General features: G+C 58.9%; 1 protein-coding gene across 2 annotated transcripts; it reads right to left on the minus strand.

Annotated features, from left to right (window-relative positions):
- Window positions 1–5,356: 5,356 nt before the first annotated feature.
- ACTB (actin beta) lies at window positions 5,357–8,805 on the minus strand. 2 transcript variants are annotated; one of them, XM_025274489.3, is made up of 6 exons: window positions 8,678–8,805; window positions 7,815–7,943; window positions 7,414–7,653; window positions 6,529–6,967; window positions 6,258–6,439; window positions 5,357–6,129 (listed from the first exon to the last, which is right to left on the minus strand). In XM_025274489.3, the coding sequence occupies exons 2-6, from the start codon at window positions 7,935–7,937 to the stop codon at window positions 5,986–5,988; spliced, it is 1,128 nt and encodes a 375-aa protein (XP_025130274.1). In that variant the 5' UTR covers window positions 7,938–7,943; window positions 8,678–8,805; the 3' UTR covers window positions 5,357–5,985.
- Window positions 8,806–18,640: the final 9,835 nt, after the last annotated feature.

The raw sequence follows: 18,640 nt of genomic DNA on the forward strand, positions 1-18,640 counted from the left end.
CACTGGCAAAGGGCAGGGCAGCAGCAGGCCCTCAATCAACATTATCAAATCAATGATGAATTAAATGCAATACTCTTGCCTGGAAAATCCTATGGATGAAGGAGCCTAGTGGGCTGCAGTCCATGGAGTCGCTAAGAGTTGGGCACGACTGAGCGACTTCACTTTCACTTTTCACTTTCATGCATTGGAGAAGGAAATGGCAACCCACTCCAGTGTTCTTGGCTGGAGAATCCCAGGGACGGGGGAGCCTGGTGGGCTGCCGTCTATGGGAACGCACAGAGTCGGACACGACTGAAGCGACTTAACAGTAGCAGCATACAAGTATACAGAGAAGACGATGGCACCCCACTCCAGTACTCTTGCCTGGAAAATCCCATGGATGGAGGAGCCTGGTGGGCTGCAGTCCATGGGGTCGCGAAGAGTCGGACACGACTGAGCGACTTCACTTTCGCTTTTCACTTTCATGCATTGGAGAAGGAAATGGCAACCCACTCCAGTGTTCTTGCCTGGAGAATCCCAGGGATGGCAGAGCCTGGCGGGCCGCCGTCTATGGAGTCGCACAGAGTCGGACACGACTGAAGGGACTTAGTAGTAGTAGTAGTATACAAGTACATGTCCAGCAGAGAGGAGCCATTCAGTGCTTACCAGCTGGAACCATCGTAATTCTTACTCATCCTAGTGAGGAAGGCGCTCCATGTGTCCTGGGATCCCCAATTCCAAGGAACACTTGAGCTGGAAATCACTGAGTGTGGGCCTTAAGGAGACGGGGAGAGGGACCGGCTCTGACGCCTCACTGCTCCTGTGCTATCACAGGCCTTTCTGGGTTTGGGTGACACTTCCCTAAATAGCATCCACCAAGACGTGTAGGTGAACGGATAAATGAGTACAGTCCATCGAAACCATGGAATATTATTCAACACTCAAAAGAAATGAGCTATTGGGATTTCCCTGTGGCCCAATGGGTAAAAATCTGCCTGCCAATGCAGGGGACATGATTTGATCCCTGGTCTGGGAAGATTCCACGTGCTGCGGAGCAACTCAGCCCAAATGCCACAGCTACTCGGCCTGTGCTGTAGATCCCTCGAGCCGCCACTACTGAAGCCCATGAGCCTAGAGCTCAGCAACAGAGGAGTGACCACCCTGAGATGCCTGTGCTCTACAACTAGAGAGAAGCCCCCGCTGTCTGCAACTAGAGAAAGCCCAGTGCTGCAATGCAGACCCAGTGCAGCCAAAAATAAACAAAATACACATTTTTTTAAAAATCTGGAAAAAAAAAAAAGAACGAAAGGAGCTATTAAGCTGTGAAAAGACATGGAGGAAACTTAGAAGCACATTACTGAGTGAAAGAAGCCAATCTGAAAAGGCTACATACTGTATGATTCCAACAACATGACATTCTGGAAAAGGCAGAAGTTATGGAGACAATAAAAAGATCAGGATTTGCCAGGAGTTGGGGGACCAGAAGAGGGAGGAACAGGCCAAGCACAGAGGACTTTTAGGGCGGGAAACTACTCTATGAGTGTACTGGCGGACGTCTGTGCAAACCCTACCAGGTAAACACCGAGAGCGAACCTGGATGTGAAGTATGGGTGACGTGCTGTGTCCGCGCAGGTTCATCAGTGGTGACAAAGGGGCAGCCCTGCTGGGGGTGTTGATGCTGGAGGCTATGCAAGCAGGGGCAGATGGGAAACGGCTTCTGCTCAGTTTTCCTGTGAACCCAAAACTGCTCTACAAATTAAAGTCTCTTATTTTTGAAATATGTACATCTGACCTTCTCACTCCTGAAGACCCTCCCTCCGTCTCTGCCTGTGCCACCCCCTCTGTTGGGTAGCTTTCACCCCAACTCTGACTCTCTTTCATTGTCCTCCCAACATCCTTTCCTCAGAAAGCAGTCCTGTTCTCCTCCGTCACTGTCCTTCCAAGTATTCCTCGAAGGCATTTACCCCAGTGGATAATTAAAGAACCATCAGTATGAGTTTTTGGCCCACATCTGTACTCCCACGGGGCCAGTGCCATCCACTAGAACTTTCTGTAAGGAGGAGAATGTGCCACAGCTGTGCTGCCCAGTGGGCACTGGAACTGTCGCTTGTGCCACTGATAAACTGAATTCTTGATTGTAAGTTTGTTGTTGTTCAGTCGCTAAGTCACATCCAACTCTTTGCCACCCCATGGACTGCAGCACGCCAGGCTTCCCTGTCCATGGGCTTCTCCAGGTAACAATACTGCCATTTCCTTCTCCAGGGGATCTTCCTGGAACAGGGATTGAACCCACATCGCCTGCATCAGGCAGGCGGATTCTTTACTACTGAGCCACCAGGTAAGCCCATAATTGTAATTTGTTTAAATGTGAATAGCCACCTGTGGCTTGAGGCCCCCTCGGGGACAGTGGGGCAAGACTGGACGCCCTCTGAGGGCAGGGACAATGTCAGGATATCACTGCTGAACACCCCTTCCTCCAGAACTGTGTCAGTGCTCGAAATACAAGTTGAATGATCAATAAGGTGAAGGAGTGAATGAAGGTATCAACCACCAGCAGGGGCTCTGAATAATCCCAGTCCCTGAACCCCTTGGGCAACTCAAACCACCTGCCACTGGCCCCCTAGAGCTCATGGCCTCAGTTCCCCCCAAAGAAGACGACTGGCCTCCAACAATGTCACCAGGGGCATGTGAGCCTCCCTCACCACTGGGCTCCAGGAAGACACATCAGGATGAAGGCAGTGACCTAAGGTTCTGAGCCCCTGCAACTTGCCAAGACTCCCCTCCCCTCAGGGCACCTGTTGGGGTGCAGTTCCCTCCAGGCAGAGGGTGCTTCTGGGAGGAGGGACGTTCTGGGCGGTGAGAGATGGTTTCGGTTCCTTAAGAAGGTGAAGCTCCAGTGTTCAGAGCGGCCTCACGGGGGAGCCAGCCACCTGGGAAAGCAGGGAGGAGACTCCAGGGTCAGAGAGGAGAAGCCCAAGGTCTGTACAAGAAGACAGCTGTTGGGGGGCTGAACCTTGCTTTGTCTGGCCTGTTGATCTCTCAGGCTTTCCAGATGTCAGGGTCAAGTTCCAGTGTCCTCATAAGGTGGGTGACCTGGAGCCGGTGTACCTGGCCTCGCTGAGACTCAGTTTTCTAATCTGTAGAATGGGTATAGGAGGAAGGTGGGAGGCAATCGGCACCCTCTGGCTTAACCCGGATGACCAGCCCAGCAGTGGGCCCTGGAGGGAAGGGGCGGCACCTGCAGGGTCAAACGTGTGTTTCCTTTCAAAGGGAAAGACTGAGGGGCACCTGCTCACAAGCACCCTTCCTGCTGTTACTGACGTTCTCATTTCTCAGATGGGCATGTAGACAGTAACATGATTTTCCAGGGCCACGTAGAAAAGACACGTGGCCCCAAGCACCCTCCCATTCATCCCGGGCGTCTGTCCTCACTCAATCAGGGCCACTGCCTGAGACGGACACGCCCACACTCCACCTCCCCAGGTGACTCCTGGCCAGCTCACACACCCCTCCCACAGGAAGCCGTCTGAAGAAACCTCCTACTCAAGAGCCATGGCTACTCCCACCCCCCATCAACCAGATTTATGGTCCTTTATTACTTTATTTGTTGTTGGGAAAAGGCAAAATGATGACTGCTGCTTTTTTTGGTTACCTGTATTTTTTTTTTTTTAGCTTTGATGAGCTTGGATATATGGACGTGATGAATGGCCCCCATCTTCCCTGACCGACCCTGTGGTCTTCACTCAGCCTCTGCACTTTTTTCTTCTCACTGCCACTGGGCGTGGTAAGTTCCTATTTATTCTATCTTCCCCAGTGAACGGGAAGTCTCATGAGGGTAGGAAACAGCTGGTTTCTTCTCCACTGCAGCCCATTCTGGGCACAGACAGTGCTTGGAAGAAGAAAGGCAGGGAGGGAGGAAGAAAAGGAAAGGGGGAGCGGGTAAGAGGAATTTCCAGACTGACAGCTCCTCCAGGGCTGGGTCTGTGTCCAAGGCATCAGCATACAGTAGGCGCCCAACTCTTACTGAGGAATGAATAAGCAGTCCAAGGTGGAAACTTAACTTGTAGTTCCCAGAGTCCAGGACTCACCACCACCCCAGAATTAGACCAGAAGAATTAACTAGAACTGACCCGACCCTGGAGGGACTTCCCTTCTCAGCCCCTGCTTTCTGAGCCTCTGTCCTTGGCGTCCTGCTCTTCCTCTGGGCCAGGTGAAAGAGGCGGTCTACGATGCCCTGGAGAACAGGACCCCTTCTGAATGGCACGCTCTGCACCCGCCTGCTGTTTCATATACTGACCCAGGAAAACCTGCCCGGCGAGCCCAGGACTGTGGGCTCCTGTTTGGTTTTGGAAGCCATCAGGTCAATCAGTCCCCTTCCCAGCGCAAAGATAACCACCTTGCACTACCATTTCTCCTGTTCCTCCAGACCTGAAGTTGACCACAGCCCCTCAAGATGCTGGGCAAAAGTACATTCCTGAGGGTCTGCACTGTTTCTCCCGGAGATGGGAGGCGGTGTGTCATTCCGCCCCCAGGGGCCACAACTCCTAGTGGAGTGCTGGAGGGACCCCCCCCCAGGTTCATGGAGGGGCGGGGCCCCTCAAGGCTAGCTATCTGGATTGACTTGGGGGCCGACTTCTGTTGCCTCTCACTCCCTCTAGAGATGGGGGGCCCATCCCTCATAGGGGAACTTCACCCCTTTCCCTCCGTGTCAATTGCAGCTTCTAGCAGAGGGGAGGCCAGCCAGGATGGGAGAGGAGCCCCAGACTGACCTGAGGTGCCAGGGAGACCACGCCCTCCAGGAGTGGGGAATCAGCTGGGAGGCGGGCTGTGGCCCCCCCACAGGGTCTTGGGAGAACTGGGGCAACCTGCACTTGAAATTGGGAACCCTCCAGTCCCAAGAACAGATACAGACCTTGGCCAAGTGCACCCAGAGCCATCTCTGCCAACCCCACAGCCCCTCACCCACAGGTTGGGGTGGGTGCCCTGCGGACCTATAGAAAGATCCCCCTCCCGTGGGGGTCACTCCAGGTGAATGGGCAGGTGTTGCCCTTGGGCTCAGCCTCAGGTTCTTAAGGTGAGGAGAAAGTCTCTGACTTTTGGAGGCCGTGCCCCCATTCCAAGATAGAAAGTCACAAATGTCCCCCCACCCAATCACAGGAGGTGGGTATAAAGACTCCCAACTTCAGGCCTCCCGACTATTCAAGCATCTCAATATCAGAACCAGTGCGAAATGGGGATACTAGGGCCAAGCCAGGGAATTTATCTCAAACATGAGAGGCTAGAATCCTTAACTCCTCCCCCATGACCCTCCAAGAACCCCCAGGGAAAGGTGTCTCCCACTGCCCCACCCTTGTCCCCAACAACAACCAACCAGTTGTGTGTTTAAGGTGTGCACTTTATTGAACTGGTCTCAAGTCAGTGTACAGGAAAGCCCTGACTGCCTCCGCACCTCAACCCACTCCCAAGGGGACCAAAAGCCTTCATACATCTCAAGTTGAGGGACAAAAAAAGGGGGCCATGATGGCTGACCATTCAAAATAAAACAAACAAAAAGAACAAGTATTAAGGCGAAGATTAAAAACAAAATTTTTTTTGGAGTACATAATTTACACAAAAGCGATCACCTCCCCTGTGTGGACTCGGGCGAGGACTGGCCCCTTCTCCTTAGAGAGAAGCAGGGTGGCTTTTGGGAAGGCAAAGGACTTCCTGTAACAATGCATCTCGCAATATTTGGAATGACTATTAAAAAAAAAAAAACAAAAAAAAAAAAACCCATGTACAATCAAAGTCCTCAGCCACATTGTAGAACTTTGGGGATGCTCGATCCAACCGACTGCTGTCACCTTCACCGTTCCAGTTTTTAAATCCTGAGTCAAGCGCCAAAAAAAAAAAAAAAAAAAAATCAAAAAAGACAAAAAAAAAAATAAAGCCATGCCAATCTCATCTCGTTTTCTGCGCAAGTTAGGTTTTGTCAAGAAAAAGGGTGTAACGCAGCTAACAGTCCGCCTAGAAGCATTTGCGGTGGACGATGGAGGGGCCGGACTCGTCGTACTCCTGCTTGCTGATCCACATCTGCTGGAAGGTGGACAGCGAGGCCAAGATGGAGCCGCCAATCCACACAGAGTACTTGCGCTCAGGGGGCGCGATGATCTGGAGAGAGAAGGGGGCAGTGAGGGCCCTGGCGTCATCTCCCCGGTACCCACGGGACCCGAGCAAGGCGGCCCGCCTTGACAACCACCATGCCCATCTGCACCGTCCGGCTCCGGATGGGCGCTCACCTTGATCTTCATTGTGCTGGGTGCCAGGGCAGTGATCTCTTTCTGCATCCTGTCCGCGATGCCGGGGTACATGGTGGTCCCGCCGGACAGCACTGTGTTGGCGTAGAGGTCCTTGCGGATGTCGACATCACACTTCATGATGGAATTGAAGGTAGTTTCGTGAATACCGCAGGATTCCATGCCTGGGGAGAGAGAGAAGGCAGACTTAGCCTCCAGTGTGGCCACAGGGTGACCTTCGTGTGGGGCGGGCAGGGCGGGCCTTCTCACTCACCCAGGAAGGAAGGCTGGAAGAGAGCCTCAGGGCAGCGGAACCGCTCATTGCCGATGGTGATGACCTGCCCGTCAGGAAGCTCGTAGCTCTTCTCCAGGGAGGAGCTGGAGGCCGCGGTGGCCATCTCCTGCTCGAAGTCCAGGGCCACGTAGCAGAGCTTCTCCTTGATGTCACGGACGATTTCCCGCTCGGCCGTGGTGGTGAAGCTGTAGCCACGCTCCGTGAGGATCTTCATGAGGTAGTCCGTCAGGTCCCGGCCAGCCAGGTCCAGACGCAGGATGGCATGGGGAAGGGCGTACCCCTCGTAGATGGGCACCGTGTGGGTGACCCCGTCACCGGAGTCCATCACGATGCCAGTGGTGCGGCCAGAGGCGTACAGGGACAGCACGGCCTGGATGGCCACGTACATGGCAGGGGTGTTGAAGGTCTCGAACATGATCTGTAGGAAGACACGGGCCACGTCATACTTGGGACGCCACAAGGGGCAGTCAAGCCAGACTGGGGACATGCAGAAGAGTGCAAGGAACACAGCTAAGTGTGCTGGGGATCCCAGGATGGGGATTCACTTCAGAACGTATTGTGCACCTACTGAATACACACTCCAAGGCTGCCTGGCAGCAACCTCGGTTGGCTTTTGTCACACGAGCCAGGGTTAGTACCTACACCCACAGCACTTTATGCTTTCAACACCTAGTCAGAAAGGCAAACACCAGGAAAAGATTCCATCTGGGGAAAAGCAAATAGAACCTGCAGAGTTCCAAAGGAGACTCAGCTCAGAGAAGAAAGTCCTAGGGAAATGGCAGAAGAGAGAATAAGTGAGAAAGGGCGTGGCAAAGAAAGGCAAGAAAGGAGGGGCGCGGAGGCAAGGCCGGGCGGCCCACTGACCTGGGTCATTTTTTCACGGTTGGCCTTGGGGTTCAGGGGGGCCTCGGTCAGCAGCACGGGGTGCTCCTCAGGGGCCACACGGAGCTCGTTGTAGAAGGTGTGGTGCCAGATCTTCTCCATGTCGTCCCAGTTGGTGACGATGCCGTGCTCAATGGGGTACTTGAGGGTCAGGATGCCTCTCTTGCTCTGAGCCTCATCCCCCACGTACGAGTCCTTCTGGCCCATGCCCACCATTACGCCCTGCAGAGAGGAGCGAGGAGGCGCCTTCAGCTACGGCCAAGTCCCACCGACCCCCACCACCCACCCAGAAAGCCTAAAAGGCCTCCCTTCACCCTCCTCCCCGCCAGCTCCGAAGACCTCAGGACCCACCCACCAAGCCAGACCCCCGGCTGGCGCCATACCTGGTGCCGGGGGCGCCCCACGATGGAGGGGAAGACGGCCCGGGGAGCATCGTCGCCCGCGAAGCCGGCCTTGCACATGCCGGAGCCGTTGTCGACCACGAGCGCAGCAATATCATCATCCATGGCGAACTGTGGGGACAACCGGGGGGTAAACCGAGATGTAGGAGGGTGTAGGGCGCGGCCGCCCCCGCCCTACCCACTTCCGGCGCAGAGCGCCTTCGAGCCGCTAGGGGGCGCCGGCGCGCGCGCGCCCAGATTAGGGACAAAGGAAACCGGGCGGCCGCGTTATTACCATAAAAGGTAAACGCGGGTTGGAGGCGGCCCCCGCGGCGCGCGGCAGGAAGCCAGGCCTCCGCCCCCTCCCCACCCGGCGCCAGCCCCGCCCCGCCAGCGCCACCCGGCCGGCGCGCGGCGGCGGCCACGCCCGCCAGGCGGCCTGCGGCGCGGGGAGGAAGTGCGCGCAGGCGCTCTCGCGCCGCGGCGGCCCCACCCCTTCCGGCCGGCCGCCCCGCCGTCGCTTCCCGAACCTAGCGCGCACGCGCACGCGCAGAAGCGCCTCCCCCGCCCCCACTCCGCCGGGCTGCGCCGCCGCGCCCACCCTCCCTCCCCGCCGCCGCCCCGGGATCGCCCGGGAGGAGCAAAGCCGCCCGCTCGCGGACAGAGATCCAGGGCGTCCGTTCCCGGCCGCGATGGAGCGCGCCCCGAGCGCAACTCCAGCCCCGAGAGAGAGGCGCGCAGGAGCCCGCTCTCTGCAGCCCGGCGGCCGTCCACGGGGGCCGGGGAGCCGGGGGGGCCCTCTTGCCCGGAGGAGGCGCCGGGCCCCCGGCGCAGCAGCGGCACGGCCGGCGCGGGGGGCCTCTTACCTGGTTGCGGTGTCGACCGGCGGCGAAGGCGGAGCGGCGAAGGCGAGAGGCCTGTGCTAGCGGGGCGGACGCGGTCTCGGCGGTGGCTGCGCCTCGCGCCGCCGGGTTATATAGGGCGCCGCCGCGGCCGCTCGAGCCATAAAAGGCAACTTTCGAAACGGCGGGCTCTGATTGGCCCCGCGCCGCTCACTCACCGGCCTCGCCGCACAGTGCAGCATTTTTTTTTTTTTTTTTTACCCCCCTCTCTCCTCCTTTTGCAAAAAAAAGAAAGAGATGGACTGGGAGAGAGCGAGAGCGAGATTGAGGAAGACGAGGGAGAGTTTTGGCGTTGGCCGCCCTGGGGTGCTGGGCGGCCCCACGGGCAGTGGGTGCGAGCCCCGGGCCGCCGCCCCGCCGAGCTGTTGCGCCGGGTCCGGCCCCGCGTGGCCAGGCCCGCACCCGGCCTGCTTCTGTCTCTGCGGGACACCCCCCCCCCCAACCTCAGGCCCCTCTGGGTGTGCGTGCCCCAGGGCAGTGAGCGCCCAGGTGGGCAAGGGTCGGCACAGATGCCAGGGTCCCTGGTCGCTGTGGGTGCATGCTTAGGGAACAGATTGGGGGTGGGGGGGGGTGGGCAGAGAGCCCTCCGCCCTTACCAACATTAGCTCAACTGTCCAGAAAGCCTGGGTTACAGGAGGGCCTCTGGGGGTGCTCCGCTTGCTAAGTGGGTGTTCTCAGTGTGCTAAGAGGGCCATTATTACTCAGACCTGGGGCTCAGAGCTGTGTTGACACCGGGGACTCAGGGGGCTTGTGGCCATTTAACAGGGACTTCAGGACCCCGGTTCCCAGGGACAGGGCAGCCCTCCCCCCACCCACCCAGGGGCCAGCGGCTGGCCAAGCCTCCCCTGCTGCAGGACTGGACAGGGGTGGGATCTGTAGAACGGAGGAACCGTTTCTATGGAGCTGGGCTGCCTCAGAACTGCCTGGTCACACCCAGCCAAGGCCAACCCTGGGCCGTTAACCCGGGCAGCTGCCAAGCTCTACTGGGTGCAGGCAGGCAGGGCCATTCAGTGCAGCCCTGGGGCCCGGGCCCCACTGTCCATCGTCTGCCTGTCACGTGCAGCTGAATTGCCCTGGACCATCTGGAGGCCACCAAGCACTGGGGAAGGACACTCAGCCTGCCAGCGAGGAGTGAGGGAGCTGGGGGAGCAGTGAGTCCCTGAAGACCAGCTGCCCTCAGCCAAGACCCAGAACACCTGCGCCTACCCTGGGCCTCCCCTCAAACATTGGGTGCTCTGCAGTGTTCTGGGTGGTTCCCTAATCTGAGCCCTGCCAGTCTAGCAGGGAGAGCTTGCCCCCTCCCCCCAGAGGGTGGACAGCAGTGGTCAGCGTTTGGCAAAGAGGCACCCAAGAGGCCGTAGAATCCCAGAGGGGCACCTGGCCCAGCCTGGGGGAACACGCAGCTTCTCAGAGGTGGTGACACGCTGAATTCTCACACAGAGGAGAGGGTGGTCCGGGTGGGGGCCTGCCTGTCCCCAGGGGTCTGTGTGCAGGCACCCCAGGCCTGCCTAGGGCTTTGCTACACATAGTAGGTGCTCACTGAGTATGTGTTGAAACCAGCAAAAGATTAGTCCATATATGGATGTGGAATCTGGCCAGGGAAGAGACAGCTTGGTCCAGCCCACTGCAGGAGGCCGGTAGCAGGGCCTTTGAAGGTTGCCGAGGCCACAAACAGGTAGGAAGAGTGACCAGCTCTCAGCACGCAGCAGAGCCCTGGGGGCTTAGAGCCGCAGGCTGGCATTCCCAGGGAACTGCTCTCGACAGCTCCCCCAGCACCACCCCAGGCCTGGGTGAATGTTTCCAATCCGTCCACTCCCTGCCTTCCAGGGACCAGATTGCCCTGTCCCTGGCCTTGTGTCTCAGTCACGGGCATTTGGCCAGCTACCCTGGGACCTGCCAGCCCTGTGATTCAGGAGCTGTGGTGGGAATCGGGGAGGGGGGAGGGTGGGGTGAAGCCTCTTTGCTGCCCATTGATGAGAGCTGTTCACTGAGCCTGGTGGGGTGCCGGACAGACTGGAATCAGGCCGTGGGGCAACACGTGGGAGACTCCGGTGGCCTCCGACAGCTCTGTGGGCTGGAGATCGAGGCCGGTCCCTGGGATGCAGGGCCTGGGCTGCCATCGCGCCTCTTCTCAAGTGAGGGGGCCCCACCCACCCACCGCGGGCTGGAGGACTCCTGGCCGTCTCTGTCTGCAGCAGCCTGGTGGTCTCCTATGCATCCTTCAAGGCCCATCCCAGAAGACCCCTCCCTTGAGGGAGTCCTCTGGGATCTGCAGCATACACCTCCGTCCCACCAAAGGCAACTGCACAGGGCCAGCCTCGCTGACCAGAGGCGAGTCCTTCCAGGTCTCTGTCCAACGTCCATCTCCCCATCTCCTCCCACCGAACCCCCCGCCCAGGGCTCCAATCTCAGTGCATCAGTGACCCCCGCTGGGTGTCCTCGGCCTTGAGAAAGGACCCTGGGAAGATGGGGGTGGCGGGCGGTGGCTGGGTCGCCAGCCTGGGGGGCAGGGAGGAGCTGAGAGAGAGGCAGCAGGAGGGAAAGAGGAAGTGGAGCAGCGGAGGAAGAGGGAGGAGGCGCGCAGGAGAGGAAGTGAGCAGGTCCTCTGCCCGCTCGAGGGAACTTTGCCCTTGCAGGGAGTTTTCCGAGCTGTCACTGGGGCAGGCCGGCACCCAGCCCCCGGGGCCCTTAGGCGGCTCAGCCAATGGCGACGGCACTTGCGTTTCTGGTACTTTTTTTTTTTTCTTCTTTCCCTCTTGCAGTTCCCCTCCCCGAGAGGCCTCCAGGCCAGAGGACCTTTACAGCCCATACCAGAGGACCACTCCCCACCTTCCTCCAGAGCCCGCCCCCACGCTGCCGCCCTGCCCTAGGGGACCCCAGGCTCCATTTTTCTGTGGTAGAGAGAGGGGAGGAGACCTTCTGTATCAGACTGTTGGCTCCAGGAGGGCAGTGACCCTGCGATGGGTTCCCCACAAGGGGCAACTGGTGAACCAGGGGCGATATTCCAGCAAGCACAGCCGTTCCTACAGATGAGGCTACTGAGGCCCAGAGTCTGGAGTGAAGGGCTCTGGGTGTAGGGCCTGGAGGCCACTCACTGCCCCTCCCTGGGTAAAAATGTCCCTAGGGATGGGGATCAAAGGCTGCTCCACAGTGTAAATTCCTGGGTCCCAACCACCTCCTCAGCGCTTATCTCCCGAGGCCTGGAGAAAGCAGGCAGAGCCCCTGGTCACAGGACAGTGGGTCCTGAGCCCCCAAGCCTGCTGTTTCCCTGCCCCGTCCCCTGCTCCTGGGATGGTCTCAAGAAGCGATTCTGGACCTTGGGTTTCTGAGGTCCTGGGAGGGACTGGGCTTGAGGTTCCTCTTGTCTCCTCCCCAACCTTTTCCCTTGGCCTGCCTGCCCCCTCCAGGAAGCCTCCCTTGACTGCCTCCCTCCTCTGGCGTAACAGCAGCAGCTCTCCCGCTCAAGAGAGGGGAAGTGACCCAGTGAGGATTCCACAGCAAGAGCGAGCACAGGCAGGTGCCCGGCCTCCTGGATCATGCCGCTCCTGAATCCCGCACACCAGCACCAACCAGCCAGGCATGTTTCCAGGGAGGAACAGCCCCAGACAACACCCCAAATAAAGCAAGTGCTGGTGCCCCAGACGGAAGCAGAGAGGCAAGGCCCTCTGAGGAGGTCCCCAGCCAGCCAAAGGGGAGCCTAGAGGCGGGAGGGCTGGGCCGGACCTCGTGCTCTTGGGCCTCAGCCAGGCCTTGGTCCCCACCCCAGCCAGGCCTCTAGCCAGAGTTTCTCCCGGGGCCAGTACCGGGCAGCCTCCAGCGCCTCAGCCCGCCCTGGGCCTCCCCGCCTCCCTGAGGCTCATCTACTCAAGGGGGATCCCTGCCCCAGAGAAACCGGGAACTTCTGACCCTCCTTGGGAGTGTTTTAAAAAATCCTTCAAAACTACCCTCTCTCTTCCTGTCCCCCAGGGCACCCAGAGAAAAGCCGCCCTCCTGGGAAGTTCCCAGCCTGGCTTATTTGGTTGAATTTTTTCAGAAACAGACATGAGGTTCCGTGGGCATCCCCCCTCTACACACACGCAGCTGAGCCCCTGCTGATCCCTCGGCCCTTCTGCCAGGAGGGCTAGTTGCCCCCCTCCCTGAGAAGCGGCGGTGAGACGGGGAGCCCCCGAGGGGGTCTGACGGCTGTCCCAGGCAGACTGGGGGCATCCCGGTCTCAGGCGCCCGCCCCAGGGGGTGTGTAGGCCTTTGAGGGCCTGGGTCCACGTCCGCCCACCGGGAGTAGCTGGTGACCTGCCCCCGGTCACTCAAGTCAGTGCTCTGGCGCCCCTGGTTTTCCGGCCAGCGGCCTGAGAAGCCGGGTGACCAGGTGGAACCAAGTGGGGTGGGGTCAGCAGCAACTTCAAGTTCAGGGCCAAGTGAGGTCCTTGGGCCTTAGGACCCAAAGTGTGGGCAGACTTGCCCAGGGGAACGGCGCAGACAGGAGGCCACAGGGGCCCCCTGCGCCTGGGACCCCTGACCCTGGGCTGTGGAAAGAGGTTGGGGGTGGGGGGAGCTTCTGGCCCCAGGGGACTAGGGGCAATCAGTGACCTGACGTGGGGGCTCAGGTCCCGGGCACCCAGCGACATGGTCAGTGTTGGGGGCTCAGCCCCTCCCTGGCTGGGTGGCCTGTTCTCTGCTGGGGGAGCAGAGGTAGGAGGGGATGCCCCCCCAGGCTGGAGGGGCCTGAGGAAGTGAAAGGGGAACGGGAAGGGGGACAGGAGCCGTTGGGAAAGTGCGGGCGGGCGGGGCAGGGGTGACTCACGAGCCACAGGCTCACCCACCTCGGGGTACAGGCTGGCCCTGGCGTCCCCAGGAGGACAGGGCCAGCCGGCAGGGTCCCCGAGGGCCTGCAGCCAGCAGAGGCGAGCCCCGCCTGGGTGCACACAGAAAGCTCATTGCACCCCTGCTGGCCAAACTGGAATCTCTCCATTTCTCAGAGGAGCAAACTGAGGCCAGTGAGAGTGGAGAGTCCATCACCGGAAGGACTCGGCACCCAGGACTCCGGGGCCAGTCTCGAAGGGGCCCCGTTCATCTGGGAGCCACCAGACAGTTGCTGTTCCCCATGTTCCAGGCAGGCAAACCGAGGCCCAGAGTGACCAGTGGGCAGCGCGGCTCACCGCTGGGGCGTGGGGCGCCCTCCTCAGCTGGCGCCGGCTCCTCCGGGCTTGGGGCCCATCCAGGTGGAAACCTGATCGGCTGGGCCACGCCACTGGGTAACCAGGCCCTCCTTAGCCAGAAATCTCAGCTGCCGTCTGGGCTGGTCAGGAACCCGAGCTTCCTGTGATACGGGGGACCACCCCTCCCTGGCCTGCACTGTCCACTGAGTGGGGACACGGTCCAGATCTGATGTGACTGATTCTGTGTGAGCCCGCAGCGGGCCCGCATCTCAGACCTGGGTTTGATGGGCCAGGCGGGGAAGGGGTTTCCCCTGGCATAGTGGCCTCTGTTGGCCTCTGGGACAGCAAGCAGGGCTCCCTCTGGCCCAGAGGCCCTGCTCCCTCCACTTCCCAGGCCCCCCAGGGAGTAATCTGGGCTGAGCCCCTGAGCCGTGGAGACCCGTGGCACTGGGGGCACACAGCTGTGACCAGGCAGTGGCCAGGCTGGGGGGTCGGTCCGGACCCAGGTAGGACTCAGCAGTAAACCCACTATGCCCAGGGCCAGGGGGCTACGCACCGTGCCCTCTTAGTCAAGCAGAGTGAAGGGAGCCCAGAGCAGATGGAGTACCCCAGGAGAGAGGGGGCTTCCTCCCCCGACCCTGCCGCCCCCACTGTGAGGCCCCAAGAGGCGGACCATGTCTTTTGGAGACCCTGGTCTTTCCTTTTCTGATTCACTTTCAGGCGCTCTGTTGAGTAGGTCTCGGTTCCGTCGCTCACCCCGGATGTCCTTGGAAAGGGACTCGGCATCTCTGAGCCCAGGAGGGTCAGCAAGACCCAGTGCGGATGGCGCCATCTGGGAGGGTTTTCTGGACCTTTCAGGGGCTTGTCACAGACAGTCTGGAAGCCACCCGTCACCTGCCTACTTACCAAAGGGGAAACCAAGGCCCAGAGATGGGCAGAGGCTCGCCCAGTGTCACACAGAGCTTGGTGCAAGCCGGAGGAGCTGAGGGCTGGAGGGCTGGGGCTTTGCATCCTGTGTGCCTGCAGGATGGCAAGGAGGAGGCCCAGCTCTCTGTTGGCAGAGCCGGGCTGGTCTGTCCAGGACGGGTGCAGGGCCCCGCACCCCTCGGCCAAGATGGCTCTAAACAGCCTGAGCAGGCCGTCCTGCTGGGACAACCCTGGGCCACATGGTGCCTGCCCCTTCAGGTGGACGCACACGTCAGCCTGGCGGCCCGGGTCTGGCTGGACCCAGCCCTGCGGGACTGACGGCCTTGTCCCTCATCTGTCCCTCGATCAGCTGCCTCCGGGGCCTCCTGTTGGCCCCACGTTGCTCCCTCTCTGCGGGTGCGGGGACCCTGGAGGGCAGGGCCCAGGCTGGGCCATCCTGATTCTTGGATACATAGGACAGGGGACGGCGGGAGGGGGAGGGAAGTTATGTGTCCAGCCCTGCAACCTCCATTCCCGGGGACACAGCTGAGCTGCTTGTGTGTTGGTGGCCTTGGCCTTGGCCACCTCGCTTTGCTACATCGCAGAGCTGTGGGAGGGAACAGGCGTGCAACAGACACGCCAGAGCTGGGCCTTGCCCAGAGTGGGTACAGGGTGGCCGTGGCTGGCCACTCGGACTGGGCATGCTGCGTGACTGGCCACGTACCACACCGCATCCCGGGCCTGCCGGGGGGCTGCAGCAAGGGCGGGGGCTCCAACAGGGGCCTCGCCTGCACGTGCGCAGTGGTGCGCCTCTCCCTGGTCTGCGGGCCTGTGACCCGTCCGGCCGGGGTGGGAGGTGGAGGCTGCCTCGTTCTTCTTTACCTCCCGCTGATTGTTCTTCCACCAGAGAATACTGGCTGGCCTTTGGGCAAGAAAGCAAGGGGAAAGGCAGGGAGGGGAATGAGAAACAGACCTGGAGGGGCATTTTATTTATTTATTTATCATTATTATTATTTCTGGCTGTACTGCACAACTTGCGGGATCCTAAGTTCCCCAACTAGGGATCAAGCCCGTGCGCCCTTGAATGGAGGCGAGAGTCTTGATCACTGGACTGCCAAGGAAGGCCCTGAAGGGGCTTTTTCTTTGGATTTTTTTGGCTGTCCTGGGTCTTCTCTACTGTGCACAAGTTTTTCTCTAGTTGTGGCCAGCGGGGGCTACTCTGGTCGTGGAGTGCGGGTCTCTCCTTATGGTGGATCTCTTGCTGTGGAGCTCAGGCTCCAGGGCACACAGGCCTCAGCAGTTGCGGTTCAAGGGCTCGGTCATTGTGGCTCCCAGGCCCGAGAGCACAGGCTCAGTAGTCGTGGAGCATGGGCTTAGCTGCTCCAAGGCATGTGGGATCTTCCTGGTGTTACTGCATTGGCAAGCAGTTTCGTTACCACTCAGTCACCAGGGAAACCCCTGAAGGGGCATTTTAAACTAAAGTCCACCCAAATCTCCACATCACCAGGAAAGATAAGAAGAGACTCGACATCACGGGTCATCCAGGAAATGCAAATACAAACCACAGTGAGCTCCCACTTCACACGCAAGAACGGATTCTCTCTGATCCTGTTTTCGTGGAGTTTAAAGACGGGGAGCCAATCTATGTGCAGAAGACAGGACAACGGTGCCCTAGGTGGAGGACCACTAGAAAGGGTATGATGGAAGCTTCTGGAACCCTAGGCCTGTGCGTCGATCTGGGTGCTGGGAACCTGTGAGTGTTCAGCTTGTGGCAATTCAAGGAGCTGCACGTTGACACTACACGTAGTTGTGGAGACCGCGGCTAGTTTGGGAGTGTGGCTAACCTCACCCCCTTGCCCCTCCAGCCTTACTCTGTGTTCCCAGACACCCTGCCTTCTAATCCTTAGAACACCAAATCTGCCTCAGGGCCTCTGCCCTTGCTGTTCTCTCAGTCTGTAATGGACTCTGCTCCCCACACGCATCCTTTCTGCTTCTTTAAGTTCTGCTTCTCCTTTAGGGTTTGGTGTACACATCACCTCTTCCAGGAAGCCCCCCTGGATTCCTGGACAAGGGCAGGGTTCTTGTGGCTCCTACACGTCTTCCTCATGCTCATCACAGCCAACTATTGGATGTAACTGTGTGATCATGTTCTCTTCCTCCATGCTCCACTGGCAGGGACCATGTCCGTTTTGATCACTGTGGGTCCCCCTCTCAGGGTGTAAGTTAGTGCAGTTTTAGGCTTCTGTCTTCAGATAGAAGGAAGGAAGGAAGGAGGAGAGGAAGGGAGGGGAAGATGAATGGATCCAGTTCTCTACAGCAGGGACAGAGGTTACAGGAGTCGATGTGCTGTCTCTCCAAGGTGTGAGCACCCTGTCCCAGGAGGGTGTGGGCACAGCCCTGGCAGGGATAATGTCCTGGGACTGCCAAAGCTGATGAGGAATAGGCCTGGGGAGGAAGGGGTTGGGCCCGCTCAGGGCTCACACCTTCCAGCGGATGTTGACGGGAGTATAGGAGGGAAGGTGTCACAGCAAGTCCTCGGGTCTCTGGGCTGCAGCTGACTCACCTGGTGTCTGATAACACTCACGGGTCAGACTTGAACCCTGTTCTCCAGGGGTCCCTGGGGAAAACAACTGTCTGATATCCTGAACACATGAGGTGCTGAACTGGAGGAGGGGCAACCCAGTCCGAGGATCAAGCAAGGCTTCCTATAGGATGGGGTTTTGGGGGCTGGGCTTTGACATGTGAATAGGAGTTTACAAAGGAGCTAATTTAGAGAGGGCTTGACAGAAGGGTATGTTGGGAGAACTGCAAACATTTGATGTGGCTGGGCCCTTTGGAGTCCATAGAAACGTCAGTACAGAGGTCTGGGCTCAATAGCATTTCTGCTCTGGTCAGCTCTCAGCAGGGTACACGGAGGGTGCAACTGGGCAAGACCCCAACTGGACAAGCAGAGTTGGGGTGGGCGTGGGCTTGGGGGAGCCCTCTTAGCACAGCTCAGAGGGGGCTGTGTGCCCTTACCCCTTGGGAGGAATGTGCTGGGCCTTGAATTCAGGTCCATGTGTATAGGTGGGGAGATTGAGGTGAGCAGGGTCTGAGCGAGGCTCACAGAGCTGGGTTAAACTTAGGTTCTAGAGCCCATAAGAGCAAGAGACAGGCCCTCTTGGGAGTTGGACACAAGCTTACCAGGCCAGCCTCTGGTGCTCAGCGCTGGGGGTTCCATGACACCCATCAAAGAACTGGTTGGTGACCAGGGACAAGAACTCTGCAGCAGGCGGCAGCTGCAGGGCCTCTGGGCTTCCCTCCCACTATGTGGCCAGGCGCCCCTTTCTCTCCTCGTCAGCTTCCACCTTGGCCCAGAGAAGGAAACAAGCTGCAGGGTCACAGAACAAGAATGTCTCCTTGGAATTCAGCCAGGAGGTGGAAAGTGCTTCCTAGGCCTGGAGATTAGCTGGCGCCCAGGATGCCTGGGGCGGGTGTGTTCTCAGAGGAGTGGGGCATAAACTCAGGAGCTGAGACTTCGTCAGCAACGGTAATGGGGAGCCATAGAGGGTGAGGGAGCAGGAGAGGGGCAGGGCCACGTCCGATGTTTCAGCAGCTGGCTCTACCTTGTGAAAGGGCCCAGGAGGCTCCAAAGCAAACTGTAGCCTCAGATGTCAGATTTCTCTCTGCTTCTAGCCAAATAGAAGTTCATATTAGAAATATAGGGCTACACAAATAATGATAATAATAGTCATGAGAATGATAACTTGTTTGTGATATGCTCACTTTTCTGATGTTCTGTAATTTGACTCTGTCCCCATGGCAACCCCAAGAGGCAGGAAGGGGCGTACCTGTCATCTCGGTGATTCTGGGCAAGTCTCTTTAC

This window comes from Bubalus bubalis, chromosome 24 (genome assembly GCF_019923935.1).
Source record: "Bubalus bubalis isolate 160015118507 breed Murrah chromosome 24, NDDB_SH_1, whole genome shotgun sequence".
NCBI lineage: Eukaryota > Metazoa > Chordata > Mammalia > Artiodactyla > Bovidae > Bubalus > Bubalus bubalis.